This window comes from Gymnoscopelus braueri (assembly GCF_963280865.1).
Source record: "Gymnoscopelus braueri genome assembly, chromosome: 10".
NCBI classification, from domain to species: domain Eukaryota; kingdom Metazoa; phylum Chordata; class Actinopteri; order Myctophiformes; family Myctophidae; genus Gymnoscopelus; species Gymnoscopelus braueri.
The window spans coordinates 1,997,151-2,020,148 of NC_137611.1; the positions used below are offsets into that span (position 1 = coordinate 1,997,151).

Sequence of the window (22,998 nt, forward strand, 5' to 3'; positions counted from 1 at the left end):
TTGTCTTGGAGTAAAAGTACAATATTTGCCTCTGAGATGTAGTGGAATAGAAGAAAAAGTACTGAAAATCGGCAATACTCCACTAAAGTAAAAAAAAAAAAACTCAACATTTTACTTAAGTACGGTGCTTGAGTAAATGTACTTTGTACACCTCTGGGTTCGATGTTGTCACGCTCAGCAGGGCGTAGCGGCACCCGGCACACATGGCCTGCTCCATCCGCTTGATGCCCTGCACCCCCCCCCCCGTCCCCCCCGTCCCCCCACTTAGATTCAACAGTGACCGGTATCAGTCTTATGGCATGTGGTAGCAAGTCATCTGTTTTGTATTAGAACGGCTCCTAATCTAGACATCTGGTTTAGATCTACCGACACCCTCAGCTTATTGTGGAAACCAGGGACGATTCATTTGGCACAATCTGACACAAAAAGATGTCACTGTGAACGGACGGACGTAATGACTCTTAACCCATTAACCCAATAAGACCTGAGGCCATTCTTTAAAAAAAAAATCGAAATTCTAACAGTTTTTGGAAAAAAATCTGCTATATATTGTAGATCTGCTATTTTTTTAATAGCCAAAGAAAACTAAAGTGACACAGACAGGTCTTAATGGGTTGTTAAAGAGACTAAACTAAGTAAATGCTTTGAAACCCAGGAGCAAAGTGAGTGTTGGTAGATGATGAACCACGGAGCCCCTTGCTATGTCTCCCACCTACAGAGACACATTCCAACACTGAAAAACAAGCTTCCTCCACTCGTCTCCTATAGCGAAGGAAGGGGGGGGAAACGTACCCGACATGCTCGGTGGACTTATTTAATTTAAACCTTGCTGTGAGTTGAGAGGAGACGAGAAAAGGAAGCCGTACGTTCCAGTTTTGTGTGTGGTGTGTGTAGTACTGTAGTGTGTATACTGTATTATTCTGTAGGGCACAACACCATGGTTAAGAGCATGCGGAAGACAAACTGCTCCATCTGCTGGTTGTTAGAGGCATCTGTTATTTTAGGTAGAGCTCGTCCCTTCCCTCGACCCCTTTGACCTTTGACCTGAGATGAATATTTGGTATGAAAGAGATGTTCATTGTGATTAATTGTTAAACCAGTGATGTGAATATTAATCATGAAATAAAAAGATGAGCAAAAGATAAGTGTGTGTTTTGTCTGTTTGTTGTTGTACTCAGCAGCTCTGTTGAATCATTATGTAATAGGGATGTTAACAATTAATCATCTATGATCCATTAACTACCGTTAAGAATTTAGTCGGTTCAAGTTATCAATGTTTTTAATTAATTTGAAAAAAATAATAATTAAAAAATAAAGTGAGTTTACCATAATCACAGTAATCCTTAATCATATTCCATCATATTCAAGGGCTTTTGGAGATCATTAAGACTGCATAGGGGAGGTGTGTGTGTGTCTCTCTGTCCAGCTGATGCTTGTTGATGCTCGTTAATGTTATATACATCAAGGCAATTATGTTTCTGCGCTCATTTTCGGTTTCGGACAAGAAATGTCATTTTGGTCCTAAAAAATGTCGCTTATCAATTAATCGGTTAATCGATCGATAAGGTTATCTATTATCAATTAAGATATTTTGTATTCCCGGTTTAACCCATTAAGACCTGAAGCCGATTCTACAAATGTCTTCTAAATCCCAACAGTTTTCTGAAAAAACGTATGTTTCTATATCAGTGGTGCTCAAACCTTTTCATGTCAAGGACCCCCAAAATTATATTCATTTGGCCCATCTCAAAATATTTAGTTCCAGGAACACCCGGAAGCAAAGATTTGGGTTAAAAATGTTCTCTTTAAAATAATATATATTCAAAGATTTGCACACATTTTCACGATCTTTCAAAAATAGCAGATCTACAAGCTGGTAGCGCGGCACTCGGTGCCGTGCTACCAGCTTTTGTAGATCTGCTATTTTTGAATAGCCAAAGTAAAGAATAATGCTTTTTAGCTCAAATCAAAAAATGACACAGATGCGCTCCGCTCCCGGTCTTAAAGGGTTAATGGACCCGCTTGTGATGCAAGTCTGAGAGGTGGTTGTTGTTGTTTTTGTACCAGCAGGTGCAGCCAGTGATGAAGCAATAAAAAAAACATATAGTGTCAATTCATTCCCCATAGTGAATGTACAACAGGAAGCGTCACAACAGGAAGTGTCACAACAGGAAGTGTCACAACAGGAAGTGTCCATTGAACCCGTTCCCCTCCTCGTCATTATGGATCCCACCGCAGTTCCAAGCAAACCCCGCCCCCGCTGCTCAGAAGCCCTGGTGACGCAAGCAAACCCCGCCCCCGTATGTTTTGATATTTAAAGGAGGAGTTCACCCAAAAAACAACTTATTTTCTATCAATTGCACACCCCATGAAGCCTTGAATTCATGGATTTATTTTTGTTTTTGTGGCATTCCTAAGACAATAATTTGATGACCGGGTGTGTATCCGGTAGGAGACACAAATAATCTACTTTGTGTCTCCTACCGGATACATTAGCCGGTAGGAGACAGTCATCAAATTATTGTCTTAGGAATGCCACAAAAACACAAATAAATCCATGGATTCAAGGCTTCATGGGGTGTGCAATTGATAGAAAATAAGTAGTTTTTTGGGTGAACTCCTCCTTTAATCTGTGCATTTATAAGTTCAAACTTGGTCTTGATAGAAAGGAATTTCTCTCAGTAAGGAAATCTCCTGTATTGAGACCACGACCGAGAAATACAAAATGGTGGCACATGCACGAGTTTCCACTTTCAATGGACTGTCTGTACAATGATCCGTTTAACCCATTAAGACCGGGAACGCATCTGGGTATCATTTTTAGATTTCTTTGGCTATTCAAAAATAGCAGATCTACAAGCTCATAGCGCGGAACTCGTGCCGGGCTATGAGCTTGTAGATCTAAAAAATGACACACAGACACGTTTCCGGTCTTAAAGAGTTAACTGCAAAACAAGACGCTAGACCTTTATACATCAGGCCAATTAATGATATGCCACCCAACGTGTAATATAGAGTATTAATATTATCTTCATTGTGTCTGAGGACATGCTATTCGAGGCCCGTCCAAGGTCCCATTCTCAGCTGTCCTCGTGTCTTTGACTTTTATCGTCACACCAGCAAAGGTGTAAGGGCACACACACACACGCACACACACACACACACACACACACACACACACACACACACACACACACACACACACACACACACACACACACACACACACACGCACACACGTCCTTGTCCCGCTCAAGTTTGAAATAGGAACCGACATAGCTTTCATTAGAGGGCTTTCTATTGTTAGAGTGCTTGAGGTGGTGTTGAGTGTCTGTGCCTCCCCTCCATGTGTCCTTGTCTTTGTCTTCAGTACTAAGTCCTCTCCATCGCTCAGACTGAGAGGAAGACATTGGCCGTTGCGTGTCCTGCTCTGAGAACATCATGTATTCTCTAAAGGAACGTTTTACTTCTGATGAAGCAACGAACATGTCAGAGAGCACAGCAATACAGCACAGCAGGTAGGCCAACACTTATAATTATTATGAATTATGGTAGCAGTTATAGTAACTTCTGCATGTACCGTATATTTCATGGTGTTCACATAACTGCTGTAGCATATATTCTATGCAGCTCTTAAATGAGGATTCACGGATTACAGATGAAGATCTGAGGTCATTGGTATCTATATGCAATCACAATAAGTGCCGTTGCATAATTTAACTTTTTACAATATTGTATCTGGGACATTTATAATGAGTGAAATAATTTGTGTGCATATACATCAAAATAAGCTTTTACAAATCTCTCAACAGTTTTCAACACAGTTTTCTGTTTCATCCTGATATATCTTGACTGTTACCCCATTCACATGTAGCAGTGGTTCTCAACCTGTGGGTCGGGATTTTTTTTTTTCATGACAGATGACAGTGAAGTGACAATTTAAGAACTTTTTAATACCTCAAAAAGAAAAGAAAAGACAAAGACCAATACTGCATCAAATTGATCAACAAACTATAGGCCTACTATAAAAACTGGTCATATTTCATAAATATGATTATTTGGGGGGGGGGGGGGGTCCCCAGTTGAAATATGATGATTATTTGGGGGGGGGGGTCCCCAGTTGAAATATGATGATTATTTTGGGGGGTCCCCAGTAGAAATATGTTTATTTTGGGTGGTCCCCAGTTCAAATATGATGATTATTTTGGGGGGTCCCCAGTTAAAAAATTATGATTATTTTCGGGGGTCCCCAGTTCAAATATGATGATTATTTGTGGGGGGGGGGGGGGGGGGGGGGGGTCCCCAGTAGAAATATGAGGATTATTTTGGGGGGGTCCCCAGTTCAAATATGAGGATTATTTTGGGGGGTCCCCAGTTCAAATATGAGGATTATTTTGGGGGGTCCCCAGTTCAAATATGATGATTATTTTCGGGGGTCCCCAGTTCAAATATGATGATTATTTTCGGGGGTCCCCAGTTCAAATATGATGATTATTAGAGGTCACAACCTGGTTGAGAACCAGGCTCATACAGTTGCATTGTCAGCTTCCCTCACCTGTGTAACCAGCCGTGATATACTGCAATGAAATATTTACTTGAATAAAAGTACAAAAGTATTGGTATCAAAATGTACTTAAAGTACAAAAAGTTGAAAGTACTCATTATGCAGAATGTCCCATTTCAAGTTTTCAAATGCATTTTGTATACAAATCTTTTGAACATAGCTACAAGCTCACAATGCGTCGCATCGCGACGCATTGTGAGCTTGTAGGACTTTTTCTAGTTTTCCTCTGAGATGTAGTGAAGTAGAAGTAAAAGTACTGAAAATTGGTTTTTTTTTGTTACAAAAGAAAAAAAGCCTGGGGGAGCCATGCAGGAACGATGGTCTTGGACCTAACCAATCAGAGTGCAGAGGGGCGTCGCTCTAAATTTGGTGACGTCAGCGTGCTCCGTGCACAGGCCGGGGGGGGGGGGGGGGGGAGGGGGGGAGGGGAGGGGAGGCGGGGACATAGATTGGTGAAGCAATAGGAAGCCCCGCACGAATCCGGACGGCTGAGTTTGGATCCGCCCTTCAAGACCATCGATTGGGCTCGTTCTCTCAGTCTATTTGTACATTGACTGAACATGACTTAACATCGCTAATTGACAAGATAGTAAGTACAACAATGTTCAACAGTTTTCTGAGAGGTCTGCATTTGATAAAAGTGAAAAAGAAGACAATTCAGATGAAGTTGCAGATGTTTTTTATTCTACTGAACAACGAGGCATGCTTATAGAGACACTGATACTTATTCTACTGAACAATGAGGCATGCTTATAGAGACACTGATACTTATTCTACTGAACAATGGGGCATGCTTATAGAGACACTGAAGCTGATACAGATATATTTTATTCTACTGAACAACGAGGCATGTTTAGAGAGACACTGATACTTATTCTACTGAACAACGAGGCATGTTTAGAGAGACACTGATACTTATTCTACTGAACAACGAGGCATGTTTAGAGAGACACTGATACTTATTCTACTGAACAACGAGGCATGTTTAGAGAGACACTGATACTTATTATACTGAACAACGAGGCATGTTTAGAGAGACACTGATACGTATTATACTTAACAACGAGGCATGCTTAGGGAGACACTGATACTTATTCTACTGAACAATGGGGCATGCTTATAGAGACACTGATGCTGATACAGATATATTTTATTCTACTGAACAACGAGGCATGTTTAGAGAGACACTGATACTTATTATACTTAACGAGGCATGTTTAGAGAGACACTGATACTTATTATACTGAACAACGAGGCATGTTTAGAGAGACACTGATACTTATTATACTTAACAACAAGGCATGCTTAGGGAGACACTGATACTGACAGGTGTCTCAGAAAGGATTATTCATCAATGAGCTTCACTCTTCATCCTGGCCTTTCTGAAAAGAAAGATAATGCAAAGTATACATATTTAAAGATCACACCGGTGACATTACATAACGATGTTTATTCACAGCTTTGGCCATACTGTATATCGTACATAAATATTTATCATTTTCCCATTAATTCTCCACAGTTGTCTGAACGTACCTGAATAGTTAAGTCAATATTGGCTGAAATCATTGTGCGGTAATAAGTCATGGATATTTATCCCACCATTTTGTAACCCTTATTCTTCACCCAGTGCCAATGCCTAAGCTGTAATCCTGGGCGCTACTCTCCTCTGCCTGCCTGGGGAGAGCCCCGAACTGAGCTCATGCTTCCTTCAACGCATGAGGAGTGAGCAGGCCGCTTCTTATCACCTGACAGGGGGGAGGTTCCCCGGTAGGACGAAGCTTCTTATCACCTGACAGGGGGGGGTTTCCCTGGTAGGACGAAGCTTCTTATCACCTGACAGGGGGGAGTGTCCCCGGTAGGACGTAGCTTCTTATGACCTGACAGGGGGGAGTGTCCCCGGTAGGACGTAGCTTCTTATCACCTGACAGGGGTGAGTTTCCCCGGTAGGACGTAGCTTCTTATCACCTGACAGGGGGGAGTTTCCCCGGTAGGACGTAGCTTCTTATCACCTGACAGGGGGGAGTGTCCCCGGTAGGACGTAGCTTCTTATCACCTGACAGGGGGGAGTTTCCCCGGTAGGACGTAGCGCGTGGAAGGAACACTTTATTCCGACCAGTTCCTTTTCCCCTCCATCAGGCGCCCCGGCTGACCAGGGGGAGGCAGTATAGTGACCAGGATTACTGCATGTTTTTGTGAGGGTATTAACTGCCCTAGGGGACACAGGGAGAACATGCAAACTCCACACAGAGTAGACCCTTTCTCCAACCCCACCTAGGGTATGGGCACTGATGACGCGGAGGAGAGGACACGCCCACAGCGTCCCCTGGTGGGAATTGAAACCAGGACCTTCTAACTGTGAGGCGACAGCGCTACCGACTGTGCCACCGTGCCCCACCGTGCCACCGTGCACATTGAATGTTAAGATAACTTTGACAACACATAATTATATTTAGTGTGTTGGAATACCTATGTCAAACAACATGAAGTGTCTTCATGTTGATTTGCCATAAAGTGACATAGTGTAATCAAAATGCACTGACCTTGGATCCCACATCGCGGCTCTTGGCACGAAGCTTGTTGACCTGAGACTCGGCGATGTCAGCTCTCTCCTCGGCCTCGTCCAGCTCATGCTGCAGCTTACGGAACTTAGTCAGGTTACCGTCGGCCTGCTCCTCCTGTTGACACAGTGTAGTCAACGCACAGCAGTGGTGGAAAAAGAGTACTCAAATTGTTTCCTTAAGTAAAAGTATCAATACTGCAATGTGGAAATACTCTGTTACAAGTAAAAGTCCGGAATTCTATATTTACCAGAGTAAAAGTACAAAAGTATTGGCATCAAAATGTACTTAAAGTACCAAAAGTAAAAGTACTAGTTATGCAGAATGTCCCGTCTAAAATGTGTAAAATAGAATTTTGAAAATGTTAAAATAGCAGATCTACAAGCTCACAACGTGTCGCCATGCGACGCGTTGTGAGCTTGTAGATCGGCTATTTTCAAATAGCCTAAGCTTACATAGGGCTGAAGTGCTTAATGTCTGTTTTGTAATAGTAATCAAAATCTACAAAGTAACTAGTAACTAAAGTTTTCAAATAATTGTAGTGGAGTAAAAGTACAATATTTGCCTCTGAGATGTAGTGGAGTAGAAGTAAAAGTACTGAACGTTGGAAATACTCCAGTAAAGTAAAAAGTACCTCAAAATTGTACTTAAGTACAGTACTTGAGTAAATGTACTTAGTTACTTTCCACCACTGTCAATGCACAGGAGTACAGTTGTGTTGCTACCGAAGCGATACAAAAGCTAATTGAATGATTGAATGGGGTGAAAATATAAAGAAACAAAAATACAGTGCATAGAAATAACTATCGTTGCATAGTCAATTACTGCTCTGGGCGTGGGATACATGAAATATTGCTGTTCACACAGTATGGATAGTACTTACAGCCTCCTCTGAAGCTCTCTTGTAGGATTTCAGCTTGAGCTGCAACTTGTCCACCAGATCTTGCAGGCGAGTCAAATTCTTACGGTCTTCCTCAGTCTGAAAACAGAACATAAACAATATATTTTCAATTTAAATCGTGATTCGTCAGACTGTCTCAGACTTTTTATCTTTTATCTAATTGAAATGATACCTGGTAAGTAAGCTCCTTGATACGTCTCTCATATTTCCGTATTCCCTTGATACAATCACTGGCCTTTTTCTGTTCCATCTCCACTTCACTTTCAAGTTCTTTTACCTGTAAAGTTGTGGGGAGACAGGTCGACATTTGAATCAGAATCAGAATCAGTTTTATTGTATTATTTCACAATGCACACTAGGCATACAGGGGAGCAAAATACCGTTCTCCACAACTCATGGTGCTTCACATTTAAAAACAATAGACACATTAAAAAGTGGCAAGGCCGTTAAAAAAAATTAAAAGGTAGAGAGAGCAGACAACATTGGTAAAACAATAAGTGCTGATGCATTCAAAGTGCAATATAGATAAAGTGCTATTCATCCCTCAAGATTTTAGTTTTGGGGTCAATATGTGGCGAGCGTTCAGGGTTCTGATGGTTTGGGGGATGAAGCTGTTGGATGACCTGCTGGTGCTTCCCCCTAAGCTCTTCAACCGCCAACCAGATGGCAGGAGTTCAAAGAGATGGTGGGAAGGGTGGGAGGACATTATTTGTAACCAAGTAGCCTTCTCTTATATGGTTATGATATTATTTTCTAAATTAAAAACTCACCCTGGCCTCCAGCTTCTGCACCTGCTTCTTGCCTCCCTTCAAGGCGATCTGTTCAGCCTCATCCAGGCGGTGCTGCAGGTCCTTGATGGTCTGCTCCATGTTCTTCTTCATGCGCTCCAGGTGAGCGCTGGTGTCCTGCTCCTTTTTCAGCTCCTCTGCCATCATGGCAGCATCAGTGATGGCCTTCTTGGCCTTTTCTTCAGCATTTCTGCACTCCTGCAACGCTTCATCCACCTCTGTCTGAAGCTGGGCCGTATCGGCCTCCAGCTTCTTCCTCTGGTTTATCAAGCTAATGTTCTGGTCGGAGATGAAATCTTATTTACGTCACAATAATTTAGCCTAATTTTGGTATGTATTAATATATAATATATAATATATAATATATAATATATAATATATAATATATAATATATAATATATATTAACGTATTGACTACCTGTGAGTTCAGCAACTGGACCCTTTCACTGATATCCAGCAGCTCTTGCTCAGCCAGCTTGCGGCCTCTGTCAGTCTGTTCCACCAAGGATCTCAACTCCTCCAACTCAGCCTGCATGAGGTTGTTGCGTCTCTCAACGATGGCAGTGTTCTCCTTCAGATCATCATTGGCACGCAGAGAATCATCAAGCTGAAGTTGAGCATCCTGAAAGATTTAAAAAAAGGAATAAGTATTTTAGGTGCTTTTGTATCAAGCAGAACGTTTTTGTTTTGTTTCGCACTTGTACCTTTAGATGAGCATGAACAGACTTGAGTTGTTTCTGAGCCTCAGCCGCCTGCCTGTTGGCCTGGCTGAGCTGGATCTCCATCTCATTGAGGTCTCCCTCCATCTTCTTCTTCAGGCGCATGGCTTCATTCCTGCTGCGAGTCTCTGACTCAAGAGAGCTTTGAAGAGTATCCACAATTCTCTGTTGGTTTCTCTTTGCCGTCTCCATCTCTTCGTCCTTCTCTGCTAGCTTGCGCTCAATCTCAGCCTTCACCTGATTAAATTCAAGCTGTGCTCGAAGGTTCTTCCCTTCCTCATGCTCCAGTGTGGCCTAGCATGAGAAGAAGAATGTGGTCTATAACAATTGCAGGTGGAATTTGAACAGACTTTAAGGTAAGTTCAAATGTCATCATAATGTACCTCTGCTTCCTCCAGAGCAGCTTGAATCTCAGACTTTTCTTGCTCCAGCTGTTTTCGATTCTTCTCAAGCTCATGAATACTCTTTCCAGTCTGAGCAATTTGCTCAGTGAGGTCAACTATTTCCTCTGAGGATGAAGAAAATAATTGTCATGATTTTTTTTAAAGATGCTTCAATAGAACACATATCTCCTTACCCTGTAGATTCTTGTTCTCTCTCTTCAGGGTCTCCAGGTGGTCCAGACATTCTTCATAGGAGTTCTTCAGTTTGAAGAGATCAGTGCTCAGAGATCTGGACTCCTTTTGGGAGCTCTCCAACTCTACTTGAGACTCCTCATACTTCTGTTTCCACTCTGCCAGGACCTGGAGGATACAAGAACATGCAACTTTGTCTCCTTCTTTTTATTGTGAACGATTTACCTGCAGTGAAATAATAATGTCAACCTTGTCAAAGTTCCTTTGCTTCTTGTCCAGGGCAGCAGCAGCAGCATTAGATCTCTCCACGTCCACCATGAGATCTTCAATCTCATTCTGCAGTCTGTGTTTGGTCTTCTCCAGGGAGGAACATTTAGCATTAACAGCCTCAACAGCCTCCTCAGCATCCTGAAGACGCTGAGCCAGCTTCTTCCTGGATGGTGATGAGTTTAGAGAAGTTCAAGGAAGATGTCTGTCTAAAAGGTGTGCCAACACACTAAATAACATATAAGGTTCGGTACTCACTTGGCCTCCTCCAGCTCTTCAGTCCTCTGGATGGCATCAGTCTCATACTTGGATCTCCACTGAGCCACCTCAGAGTTGGCCTTGGACATGCCTCGCTGCAGTTCAGCTTTGGCCTCCTGCTCCTCTTCAAACTGTTCCCTCAGCAGGTCAGAGTCGTGGCGAGCAGACTGCAGTGCATGGGCTAATGCATTCTTGGCCTGAAATTGGAACACAATTTAATCCACCTCATGTCATTCAATCTACTAATTATAACTAACTATTATAATTATGTATATGATTATTTGTTACCTTGACTTCTTCCTCCAGTTGTCTTTTCAGATCTTCAATCTGCTGACTGTAGGATAATTTTCCTCTAGTGAGTTGAGACACCAGGGCGTCCTTTTCCTCAAGTTGGCGTGAAAGTTCACCTGATTAGACGTGAATGTTAATTCAGTGCCTTTGACTGACATATTTTAATTGGCCCTTTATTAAAATCAATGCAGTATTTACCATTCTCAGTTTGAAGCTTGGCTTTATGCAAGGTGAAGTCATTGATGGAGCGCTGTCTCTCTTCAGCCTTTGTTTTATATTCATTCATCTGATCTTCCAGAGTCCTGCACATTTTCTCCGAGCTAGCCTGCAATAAATATCTTCATGTTAAGTCAGATTAAGTGATTACTCATCACTTTGTTATCTAAGGTACATTTAATAGAACAGTAACAAAAACTAGAAAACTAACCGTTCACAAGGTCGGGACGAACAGACAGACCTGGAAAACCTGGAAACACACTGTGATTCTCCGGCATGTGTTGAATGCACTTATTGTAAGTCGCTTTGGATAAAAGCGTCTGCTAAATGACTGTAATGTAATGCCGTTTAACCCAATATAAACAGTGCACTACGTACCTTGGACTTAAGGATCTGCTCCATGCTAGAGACCACATCATCCAACTCCAGTCTGACTTCGCTCTTCTCCTTCTCCAGTTTCTGTTTGACCCTCTGCAGGTTGTCAATCTGCTCTCCCAGGTCAGCCACACTGTCAGCTTGTTTCTTCCTCAGGGTAGCAGTGGTGGCCTCGTGATGCAGAGTGGCCTCTTCAAGGTCTCTGCGGATCTTCTGGAACTCGGCCTCCCTCTTCTTGTTCATCTCAACCTGGGCAACTGTTGCTCCACCAGCCTCCTCCAGCCTCTCGCTGATCTCCTCCAGCTCTCTGCTCAAGTCAGATCTCTGCTTCTCTGCCTTTGCTCGAGCAGCTCGTTCTGCCTCAAGCTCCTCTTCGAGTTCCTCAATGCGGGCCTACAAGACACGGGTCAAATGCATCTTAATCATGCTTCAATTGCAGGACATAATATTGTTATTCAACAAGTTGATTTAACTTTCATTACCTGCAACTCCTTCAATTTTTTCTGGAGTTGAGCACTCATTGCTTGTTCGTCTTCAATTTTTCCATTAAGTTGGCTGATTTCGAAATCTTTTCTGCGTATGGCAAAATGTTACAGCGCATTACACCTTGACAACATACTTTTAAATCGTATTATACACTCACAAACTCATGTAGTGGTCATTACTTTTTCAGCCTCTCTTCTAGTTGCTGCTTGTCATTTTCCAGGTCCATGACACTCTCTTGACACAACTTTAAGTCTCCTTCAAACTTCCTCTTAGACCTCTCAAGATCCATACGAATCTTCTTCTCTTGCTCCAGGGACCCTTCGAGCTGTTGCAAGTGATATACTCAGTCAGAATCATTAAGTTATATATTTTCCATCGTGAAAAACTTAAGTTGGGCGCTCGGGTGGCGCAGTGGTAAAGTATCTGCCCACCACCGTGGAGGTTGTGGGTTCAAATCCACCGTGGTGCATCCGGCTTTATTGGGCGTCTATTTGAACACAATTGGCCCCGTGTTCGGGGGAGGGAAGCCGGGCGGGGAGGAGGAGGAGGGTGTTCCTGCACGTACTCCTACGGGCTGCGGGGGACGGCACCTGTCAACAGGGAGCGTTGGGCGGGAGGAGTAGGACGAAGGCTCTACGTCCTCCCGGTGGAGGCTCCTCACTGACAGGTGAGTCAGTAGGATACAACAGCAGTGACAACACAGACATGTGTGAGGGGAGGTATACGACTACATTGGGGTGAATAGGGGGTAAAAAAGATCAAATCTTACATCGTCCACTTGCTGTTCCAGCTTAGCTTTGGCCTTGGTCAGGGAGTTGACTTTGTCTTCCTCTGACTGCAGGTCGTCCAGTGTCTGCTGGTGAGCCTCCTGTAAGGCCTTCTTCTCCTTGGTCAGCTTGGCGATGATTTCATCCAGAGAAGCCATTTCCTCAACCATATTCTTCACCTGTTGGGGGGGCAGGGATGTTGTGTTATTTATGATCTCATATAGTTTCAGGCGCTATAGAATATCGAAGTGCTGATGTCACTCGTTCATCCCCTGGGGTCACAGAGGTTTTCCTCTATGGAGAATAGCATCGGGTCATTTTAGAATCGTCTCATATAAGAATTCATTGTGTATCCAAAAATAAACAAACTGTCCCGGTGATATTGTCAGGGAGGTGGCTTTGTATCGTTTACAGTAGTCAGTCACTCAAATTTGATATGTTTGGTCTGTTTCTGGCGAAGTTAGACTTCGATGCTCTATTGCGAACATACAAATAGATTTTTTTGGTTAACACCTTGTTCTCGGTGGCATGCTTCTCTTTCTCCACTTTAGACAGAGTTAGTTCCAAGTCATCGAGATCCTTCTTCAACTCAGAACACTCATCCTCCAGTTTCCTCTTCTTCGCAGTCAGTTCTGCGTTAATCTCCTCCTCATCCTCCAACCTCTCTGAAAACTCTTTGGATTTAGCCTCCAGCTGAATCTTGCTCCTGATCAGACCCTCACATCTCTCTTCGGCGTCACCAAGATTATCTTGCTCCTGTCATTGAAAACACGCAGGATACCGTACAGTAAATTTGATGTAATGTGATTTTTTTTTTTTTTTCATGTCAAGGACCCCCAAAATGATGTTTTATTTTGGCTGTGAACCCCCTGTCTACAAAAACATTTTTTGCCAGGATTTTTCAAAAATTTTATTTTGAATAGCCAAAGTATATGGTTAAAGTGGTTAAAATGATTGTGACGCCATATTAACTAGTTTTGCTGGGGACCCCCAGGTACCCCCCCCCAAGGACCCCTGGGGGTCCCCCTACCCCACTTTGAGAACCAATGCTGTATCGGTCAAAAGTATAAAACACAAAAAGCTTGAGAGCTTATTTCCATTGTGGTCACGCATTCATTTAGAATATACATTTTTAACATACCGATTGGACTCTGAGCTGTAGGTCATTCTTCTCTTGGAGAAGAGTGACCATTTTCTCTTCCAATTCCTTCTTGCGGGCTTCAGATTTTTCATAGGCCTCTTTAAGTTTGGCAAACTCCGCCTTCATGATAGCCATTTCCTTCTCAGACTCCGCTGACTTCAACAGTGGCTTGATCTTGAAGTACATCCTCATCCATGGCCAATTCTTGACCACCATGAAGGCACGGATATTCCACTGGATCACCAGCAGTGCGTCCCTGCAGAATAAAAACGGATTAAAAAACTAAATCTAGTATACGTAGGTCATTAATGTGTGATTCACACAGCAGGGAACATGTTTTGTTTTGGTTAGGGATGTAATGGTCAAAAAAAAAAAAAAACTCAAGATTTCTTTTGTACTGTATCACAGTGTTGGGGTCATGGTGCGTTTGGCACCAATTGGCATTTGGTACAATGGGTGAAAAAATACCATTACCAATTCTTAACAGTTTTCCTTATTTAATGCAATATATTTTCCTCTTAAACTTGAACTGCAACGTCTGACTAAAATAACAGATTATTTGTCAAATTATATTATAATTTATGAAGATAATATTTCAATATGGCCACAAATATTAGACAGTCAGTACACTTGAGTGCTCCGAACTACTGTATGGGTGGCAATCTATACGGTACGGAGTTTTGATAGGAACTTGTGTTCCACTCAGAATGGGGTTGAAACCCGTGATTGTCATTGGTTGTTTACGTAAGTGTTACTTATGGTGTGAATGGCCATGACCGAGTCGAGTTTCGAGTCTTTGGCCTCAAGTCCGAGTCGAGTCTTGAGTCTTTGAGGGTCGAGTCGAGTCTCAAGTCGCGTGTATGGCGACTCGAGTGCGACTCGAGTGTGTCTCGAGTGCAAGTCTTTGACTCGAGTCCCCATCTCTGCCATGACTAGCCTACTTGCCTGCGCTCAGCAGTCATCAGGAACTCAAGTCTTGCCATAAAACCACGAGCTTTGGCCTGGATACCAGAGATAACTAGAGCCAGTCTGTCGTCTCGCATCTCCTCCAGCAGACCCAGCAGCCCAGCTTTAAAGAACACCTGAAAGACAGTGGAGCAATTACATCACATGCCAGTGGTGTAAAGTAACTAAGTACATTTACTCAAGTACAATGTTGAGGTACTTTTACCTTACTGGAGTATTTCCAATGTTCAGTACTTTTACTTCTACTCCACTACATCTCAGAGATAAATATTGTACTTTTACTCCACTACAATTATTTGTAAACTTTAATTACTAGTTACTTTGCAGATATAAATTATTACGTTATTAAACAACGTAACCTAGGCGATTTGAAAATAGCAGATCTACAAGCTCACAACGTGTCGCATTGCAACACGTTGAGCTTGTAGATCTGCTATTTTCAAACATTTTAGTACTTTTACTTTTGATTCCAATACTTTTGTACTTTTTTTTTTTTATATACTAATTTTGAATTCTGGACTTTGAACAGAGTGCTTCTGTATTGCATACTTTTACTTAAGTAAAACATTTGAGTACTTTTTCCACCACTGTCACATGCTTAGCAAAATCTGTTTTATCAAACTATGAAATACTCACCTTGGTGTGTCCCAGTTTGTACTGGGTATGATCAATTTCCTCCAGAGAACCCAAGAGTTTCTCCGCAGCCTTCTTGTTGTCAATGAACTGGCCGTCTGGGATTGCACTTGGGTTCAAAATGCGGTACCTTTGTGAAATAATAGAAACATTGAAGCAAAAGTTTAAAAAAATCTTAAACATTGTTAAATGAGCAGTAGTTCTCTAATACCTACCTCTGTTTGAAATCTCCATAGAGGATCCTGTTGGGGAAGCCCTTCCTGCAGATCCTGATGCCTTCCAGCACGCCGTTACAGCGGAGCTGGTGCATCACCAGAGGATTCTCCATGATCCCGGGAGTCTTGGTCTCGTTGGGGATGAGGCAGCGCACAAAGTGAGGGTGAGTAGACCTCAGGTTGCTCATCAGCTTGTTCAGGTTCTCCTGTAGGTTAACCATCAGGGATACCAGCATTATTCACCACTCTAACACATTCTTGGCATGTATTGTAATGTAAAGTCAATGTCCCAATCTGAGCTGTTTATACTATGGTGTTGCTCTGTAGATTAGTAGCTCCAAAATAATACATGTTTCTTCATTAGCTTATCTCAGGGGTCTTCAACAGGGGTCCGCGACCCCTAGGGGGTCCTCAGAGTTACTACAGGGTGTCCGCCAAATCTTTGTGTGATAAGATTTTTATTTTTTTACCACAACCACTTGAACCCTAGCATCCCTTTTCTGAGGAGAACTTTAGCCAAAAATAGCAGATTTACAAGCTCACAACACCTCGCAGCGCGAGGTGTTGTGAGCTTGTAGATCGACTATTTTTGGCGAATAGGTTTAGGTGTAGAGGGGAAAAAGAGCAGACCAAGTAAACAAAAAAAGTTTAATCTGAAACACAATTTTATACAATCTAGAGGGGGTCCCTGCTTCATCTCTCTCTCAGCTAGGGGGTCCTTGGCCTGAAAACGTTGAAGACCCCTGGCTTATCTAATGGGGCCAAACTCCGTTTTCAGTTATAGCCTAAATCAGCTCTCAGTCCTGGGAGGAACATTTAAAATGTGTGGATGCCTTGCAAAAAGCTTCAAAACTACAATTCTAACTATTCTACGTGATGATCAATGACCTTGGTTTGTTTACATTATCTCACCCTATGCAAAGCAGACACCGTTTGGAAGGAGGAACCTTTCTTCTTTCTTCCACCAGAGTCTAGAACAAATTGAAAAGACAGCTGTATGAATCATTGCTCACTAATTCCATTTTGAAAAGCTGTTACTAGCCTAATAACCTACTGTATATGAATCATATAGCGTGCTGCAAACAGCAGGGAATCCAGAAATAATTGTAATATATTTGTGGCTACAGTATATTAAGGCATATCAGTGGTAAATGGTGCATTTGCTGTATATAGCGCCTGTATTCAAAGGAAGCACTTTACCATGCGCATTACATTTACACACACACTTCCACACACCGATGGCAGGGGAAATCATGACAGGCACCAACCTGCTCATCGGGAGCAGTTAGGGGTTCAGTCAGTGTCTTGCTCAAGGACACTTTGAGGCTCTAACCCAGGGGGGGGGGGGGCGTGGATCAAACTGGGAACCTTCCGATTCCCAAGTGGCCACTCCCCCTCCTGAGCCACTGCCGCCCCACCATGAGAACAGAAATATTAGTGTGTTTTATTAATACATACCAGCGTCAGACCCTGCATAATCTACAAAGAGGAGGGATAGCAGTTTAAGATTCGACTTCTGGAAGAGTCCGACGACCGTCTCATTCAAAGGGTCTTTGTTCTTCACGAGCCAGCTGCCGATGTTATAATCCACAGTACCAGCGTAGTGAACCAGGGAGAAATGAGCCTCTGGTTTCCCTTTGACAATCCTTGGCTTCTGGAAGTTGTTGGACTTCCCCAGGTGGTTGTCATACAGCTTGGCTTTGAAGGTGGCATCGCTGGCCTTGGGAAACATGCACTCCTCTTCAAGGATGGACATGATACCCATGGGCTGAGGAGAAGGAGATAATGTACTTTGAAGAACAAATACGAACGCGCTAGATAGAGGCATATAATCCCTTTTATTGATCCATGAACACAGTGTATTTCAAGCTCTCACCTTTTCAATCAGGTCTATACAGGCCTGTAAGTCCATGCCAAAGTCAATGAAAGTCCATTCAATGCCTTCTTTCTTGTACTCCTCCTGCTCCAGCACAAACATGTGGTGGTTGAAAAACTGTTGCAGCTTCTCGTTGGTGAAGTTGATGCAGAGTTGCTCAAAGGTGTTCAACTGCAAAAGTACAAAATACAAAACATTAGCATAGACTTCCTTTACATGCTTATTTGGGTTTGTCTTAACTCAACGTGAAAATGACAGCTAATAATACAAAGTCCTCATTGTCAAGTTAGCATAACTCACATCAAAGATCTCAAACCCAGCGATGTCCAGTACACCAATGAAATACTGACGGGCCTGCTTGGTGTCCAGGGATTGGTTGATTCTCACCACCATCCACATGAACATTTTCTCATACACTGACTTAGACAGTGCACCGATTGCGTAGTTCACCTATAGCACGAAAGCCGAAATATATGAAAATTACGTTCATGTTAAGAACATCATTTGTCATTTAAAGGATACCTCACAGTCTCTCATTCCCTGTAATTCTATCACAACATAAAATGTCCTTCCTATCGATCCATCAAAGGAAACTTAGCTATACGCACATGGACTGTGGTTTGTGGCTAAAGAGGCTTCAGTTCAAAAAGGTAGAGCCTGCACACCAAAGCAGGTAAAACATGTACTTCTTTATTACAAAAATAACAAGTTTTGATCCGCTGTGGATCTTCCTCAGGTCATATCAATCCTCCTATTCCTTCTTTCAATCCATTAAAGACAATTCATCCTTACTATAATTATCTTGCATACAAAAAAAAAAAGGAAAAGTGGCAGAGACCAACCAAAGCTGAGTATACAGTAATTATTAAATATAACTCGTACCTGGTTAACATCCTGTCCCTTGGTGACCCACTCGTTTCCAACTTTCACCCTTGGGTGACAGAGACCCTTAATGAGGTCAGCAGAGTTCAGGCCCATCAGATACGCAACTTTGTCAGCATCTGAGGAAATTCATTTAAGCTAAATTATGTCATACTAGAAAAAGACCTGACCTGGAGACCTGTGCTCCACGGAGCACAGGTCTCCGCCAGGTCAGGTAGGTTATTGTGGGCCAGGATGGAATATGAACAATCAGACGGATCAGTCTTGATCACTTGACTATAGAGATAATGTGTACCGATGTGCGTGATGTTTGGACAAAATCTGTAGGAGTAATACAAAAAAAAAGTTTTGCGAAGATCTGCCTCCTGGTGACGCTATAATAGGGCAATGTTGAAAGGGTGGCATGTGTTCCTCAACGTAGAGCGAATGTGCGTGCAAAGTTTCACCACAATCGGACAATCATGATGTTGTCATCATATCGTCTCTGTCGGGTGGAAACCTCATATGTTCCAAAACTGTTACATATCAGGAATTAAAAAAAGAAAACATTAAAAAAATAGCAAAGGTAGCAGATCTACAAGCTCAAAGCTCGAGCTTGTAGATCTGCTACTTTTTCTACTGCTGCTTTTTTGTGACGCTGTAGTATGATCAAGCAGGGTGTATATTTTACGAAAAAACACAAAAAGTTAGAAAATGGAGATAAGAGGTTTCTGATGTACCATCTTACGCCTAGTTGTTTTGTTTCTTCACAACAGTCTCACCTTCAGTACCGTCAGCTTCAGCCTGTTCTTCTCTCTGCTTCTGCTTGAACTTCATGTTCCCGTAGTGCATGATGGCCCCGGTCAGCTTGTAAATGCTGTTCTTCTCTTCTTGAGTAAAACCCAGCACATCAAAAGCATCCTAAATAAAAAATGTTAGAGGATCAGCAAGTTCGGTAGAATTTGTTGATGATTTATTGTTTGACTTTGAAGGATTGAGAACATAAAAGCTCACATCAGTGGCTTTCAGCTCGTCAGCGTCATTGATGGAGGCTACCGTCGTCTCTCCTTGGGAGATGAAGGAGTAGTCATAGGGGTTGTTGGTGATGAGCAGCATTTCTGAAGAGAAGTTGAAAAAGTACAAACAGATAGATAGTATGATATTAAAGCTACAGTAGATAGCTTGTAGCATAATGGATTATGAGCAGTGAATTACATATTTATTACCCAGAAGTTCAGGCTTTGCCTGAGACAAGATCTGGTAGAAAATGTGGTAATCTCGCTCAGCTCTGAGCTGATAAGTCACACGAGACTTCTCCAGAAGATCTAGAAGGACAATGTGTTCTTGTTATTGTGCCACATCTACTACAGAATATGGTCTGCTTAGAGTATCTGGCATATTGCTCAATCAGTGAATTCTTGTTTCAGCTTGTCTCTCTTGACATCGATCATATTTGTTAAAGGAAACAGGGAATGCAAACCCAGCTTTGTCATGACCCCCATTGTTTGCATCAATAATTACATAACTGTTGCTTCCGTTTACTTACAAGTCTCAATATCAGCCGAGGCCAGCTTTCCTCTGTTGTCGAAATGAATTCGGATGAATTTACCCTAGAGGGTAAATGTCATACATTTTCTGGTTGATTATTACTTTCATTTCATGATGGCTACAATACACCTTTGTCTCTTTAATCACCAAGACACTCACAAATCTGGAGGAGTTGTCATTCCTGATGGTCTTGGCGTTACCGAAGGCCTCCAGTGCAGGGTTAGCCTGGATGATTTGATCCTCCAGGGTACCCTGTGTTTGAAACACTTGAATTACTATATGCTATGCATATCGTTGAAACAATGTTCAGCAACATGTTTTGCAATACAAACCTTTTTCTCAGCAGCTGCATCTTTTTTCCCACTTGGCACAGCAGCAATGCTGGCAAAATACTGAATGACACGCTTGGTGTTGACAGTCTTTCCAGCACCAGATTCTCCACTGAAATAAAGAATGATGATTTTAGGTTACCATTATTCTATATGTAATGGTATTTTTGCTGTGTAAATGTATTTGACTTACGTGATGAGGATGGACTGGTTTTCTCTGTCTGTAAGGAAGATTAATGTTAGAAATATGAGCCTTTGAATAGTGCAGTGGTGGTATGGCTTAATGGACAAATGTAGGGATTTATACCTGCCAGCATGTACTGATAGGCATTATCAGAGATGGAGAAGATGTGAGGAGGAGCTTCAGCCCTCTTCTTTCCTCTGTAAGCAACAACCACTTCTTGGTTGTAGACCGGCAGAAATTTGTAGGGGTTGACCGTCACACAGAACAGCCCAGAGTAGGTCTACGAGATAATGGGATGGAGTAGTGGATATAGCAATGAGTGTGTAACTTTGTTGAGTCATTGAAGGAGAATGGTAATGATGCTGTAGTCTTACATAGATCATCCATGCAGCATAACGCTCTTTGAGGTTAAACAGTTAAACAGAATGGTAATGATGCTGTAGTCTTACATAGATCATCCATGCAGCATAATGCTCTTTGAGGTTGAACAGTTAAACAGAATGGTAATGATGGTGTAGTCTTACATAGATCATCCATGCAGCATAATGCTCTTTGAGGTTAAACAGTTAAACAGAATGGTAATGATGCTGTAGTCTTACATAGATCATCCATGCAGCATAATGCTCTTTGAGGTTGAACAGTTAAACAGAATGGTAATGATGCTGTAGTCTTACATAGATCATCCATGCAGCATAACGCTCTTTGAGGTTGAACAGTTAAACAGAATGGTAATGATGTTGTAGTCTTACATAGATCATCCATGCAGCATAACGCTCTTTGAGGTTGAACAGTTAAACAGAATGGTAATGATGCTGTAGTCTTACATATATCATCCATGCAGCATAACGCTCTTTGAGGTTGAACAGTTAAACAGAATGGTAATGATGTTGTAGTCTTACATAGATCATCCATGCAGCATAATGCTCTTTGAGGTTAAACAGTTAAACAGAATGGTAATGATGCTGTAGTCTTACATAGATCATCCATGCAGCATAACGCTCTTTGAGGTTAAACAGTTAAACAGAATGGTAATGATGCTGTAGTCTTACATAGATCATCCATGCAGCATAACGCTCTTTGAGATTGAACAGCACAGCCGGCTCATGCAGGAAGGTGAACATCGCCATGTCTTCAATTTTATCAAACTTTGGCGGGTTCTGAGGATGGACATCGTCCTCTTTCACGGTCACGGTCTGCAAAAACAGATGATTCATCCTTAGACATGAATTGTTAAATCATCGGATCATAATCTATATATCCCCACCTCAAATGAAAAATAATTAAAAAGAATAAAATCTTCTCCTACCTTCCCGAACTCAGTATCAACAGTAACCATGTCACCGTCCCGACTGGTGATGGAGCCCTTAACGTACTCCACCTCAGGGTCAGGGACGAAGCATGCCTTCTTCATGTCAAAGGGTCGAGTCTGGGCCTCCAGGCGCTCTATGTCCGATTTCCTCAGATAAGAAGCAGCCGGCCCAAAGTCTCTCATGGCGGGATCACACATGGTTCACCCTGCATGAGATGACACGTCCTTTTCAGCCATGTTACGTCATGCCCAGTAAAGGGCAGTTTGACTGATGTTGTTTGTCATGTGACAATTTAAAATTGATCATCCACTCCATGCATGTATATATCTATTCTGTATTCATCATCATTACATTCATTAGACCCACATTAGTTCACTACATCTACTTCTAGTGCAGAGATACATACTGCCACATATTGACTTTTATTTACTTACTACTTGTACTTATGTATTATTGTTGGTGTTCAGCAGTCGTTACAATCTTTATAATCGTTACAATATATTGTAACAATTATTAGGACTGTAACAAAAACGATGTTAGTGATTCAAAATTGCAAGTCCAACATAATGAAATCATTCATGTGCATCAATGTGCTTTTGTAAAGCAAAGCTTAACAAACAGACTGGTGTCTGCCTCTTTCAAGTAAAATAATAATCTCAGGTTTGTACCTGGGCTGTTGTATTCCTCAGGAGATCAGATTCTGTGCTATAGCCATGTGAGCCATGCAGGCAAACGCAAATCAAAGGGAGTACAACATTACTTCATCACATTTAAACCACACGTCAAGGTTCACACATCGAAATAATAAATCAACTTCTCATCAAAACCTGTATTAAAATGTACTTTTTTTTAACCAATTGTTTATACCTGTAACCCTGCCATCTGACAACAACGTTCAATCATAATCTGAATATACTGTACAAAGATTAATTCGATTAATTATACTTTATTTAAGTGTTTTGCTTACCTTTGACCGTCAACCTGAATATGCCCAGTGAAGTGATGGAGCCAGTAGCCGACAGGCGGCCGTACATCCACTAATAAAGGATGTCAGTCCACCAAATATGGGGATGATTATCAGAGAAATGGCATCTCGCTCGCATAAAGCATCCTCCTAATTGGGCATGTCTGTCCCTCCTCTCTGCTCTGTGTGACGGGCAGATGAGAAC

At 42.1% G+C, this 22,998-nt stretch overlaps 1 protein-coding gene across 1 annotated transcript; it reads right to left on the reverse strand.

Annotated features, from left to right (window-relative positions):
* Nucleotides 1–5,925: 5,925 nt before the first annotated feature.
* LOC308094305 (myosin-7-like) lies at nucleotides 5,926–22,513 on the reverse strand (the record flags this gene model as incomplete). The annotated part of the gene is made up of 38 exons (XM_080440873.1): nucleotides 22,498–22,513; nucleotides 21,826–22,034; nucleotides 21,569–21,712; nucleotides 20,643–20,799; nucleotides 20,529–20,556; nucleotides 20,339–20,447; nucleotides 20,166–20,258; nucleotides 20,005–20,068; nucleotides 19,685–19,783; nucleotides 19,473–19,576; nucleotides 19,241–19,379; nucleotides 18,480–18,598; nucleotides 17,898–18,047; nucleotides 17,598–17,768; nucleotides 17,180–17,489; nucleotides 16,634–16,692; nucleotides 15,722–15,927; nucleotides 15,510–15,636; nucleotides 14,853–14,989; nucleotides 13,908–14,163; nucleotides 13,280–13,522; nucleotides 12,769–12,945; nucleotides 12,179–12,324; nucleotides 11,996–12,086; nucleotides 11,517–11,906; nucleotides 11,121–11,247; nucleotides 10,920–11,038; nucleotides 10,632–10,828; nucleotides 10,356–10,539; nucleotides 10,109–10,274; nucleotides 9,915–10,039; nucleotides 9,517–9,825; nucleotides 9,231–9,434; nucleotides 8,794–9,090; nucleotides 8,196–8,300; nucleotides 8,006–8,101; nucleotides 7,105–7,239; nucleotides 5,926–5,946 (listed from the first exon to the last, which is right to left on the reverse strand). Exons 2-38 carry the CDS (start codon nucleotides 22,024–22,026, stop codon nucleotides 5,926–5,928), a joined length of 5,805 nt encoding a protein of 1,934 aa, XP_080296999.1. The 5' UTR covers nucleotides 22,027–22,034; nucleotides 22,498–22,513.
* Nucleotides 22,514–22,998: the final 485 nt, after the last annotated feature.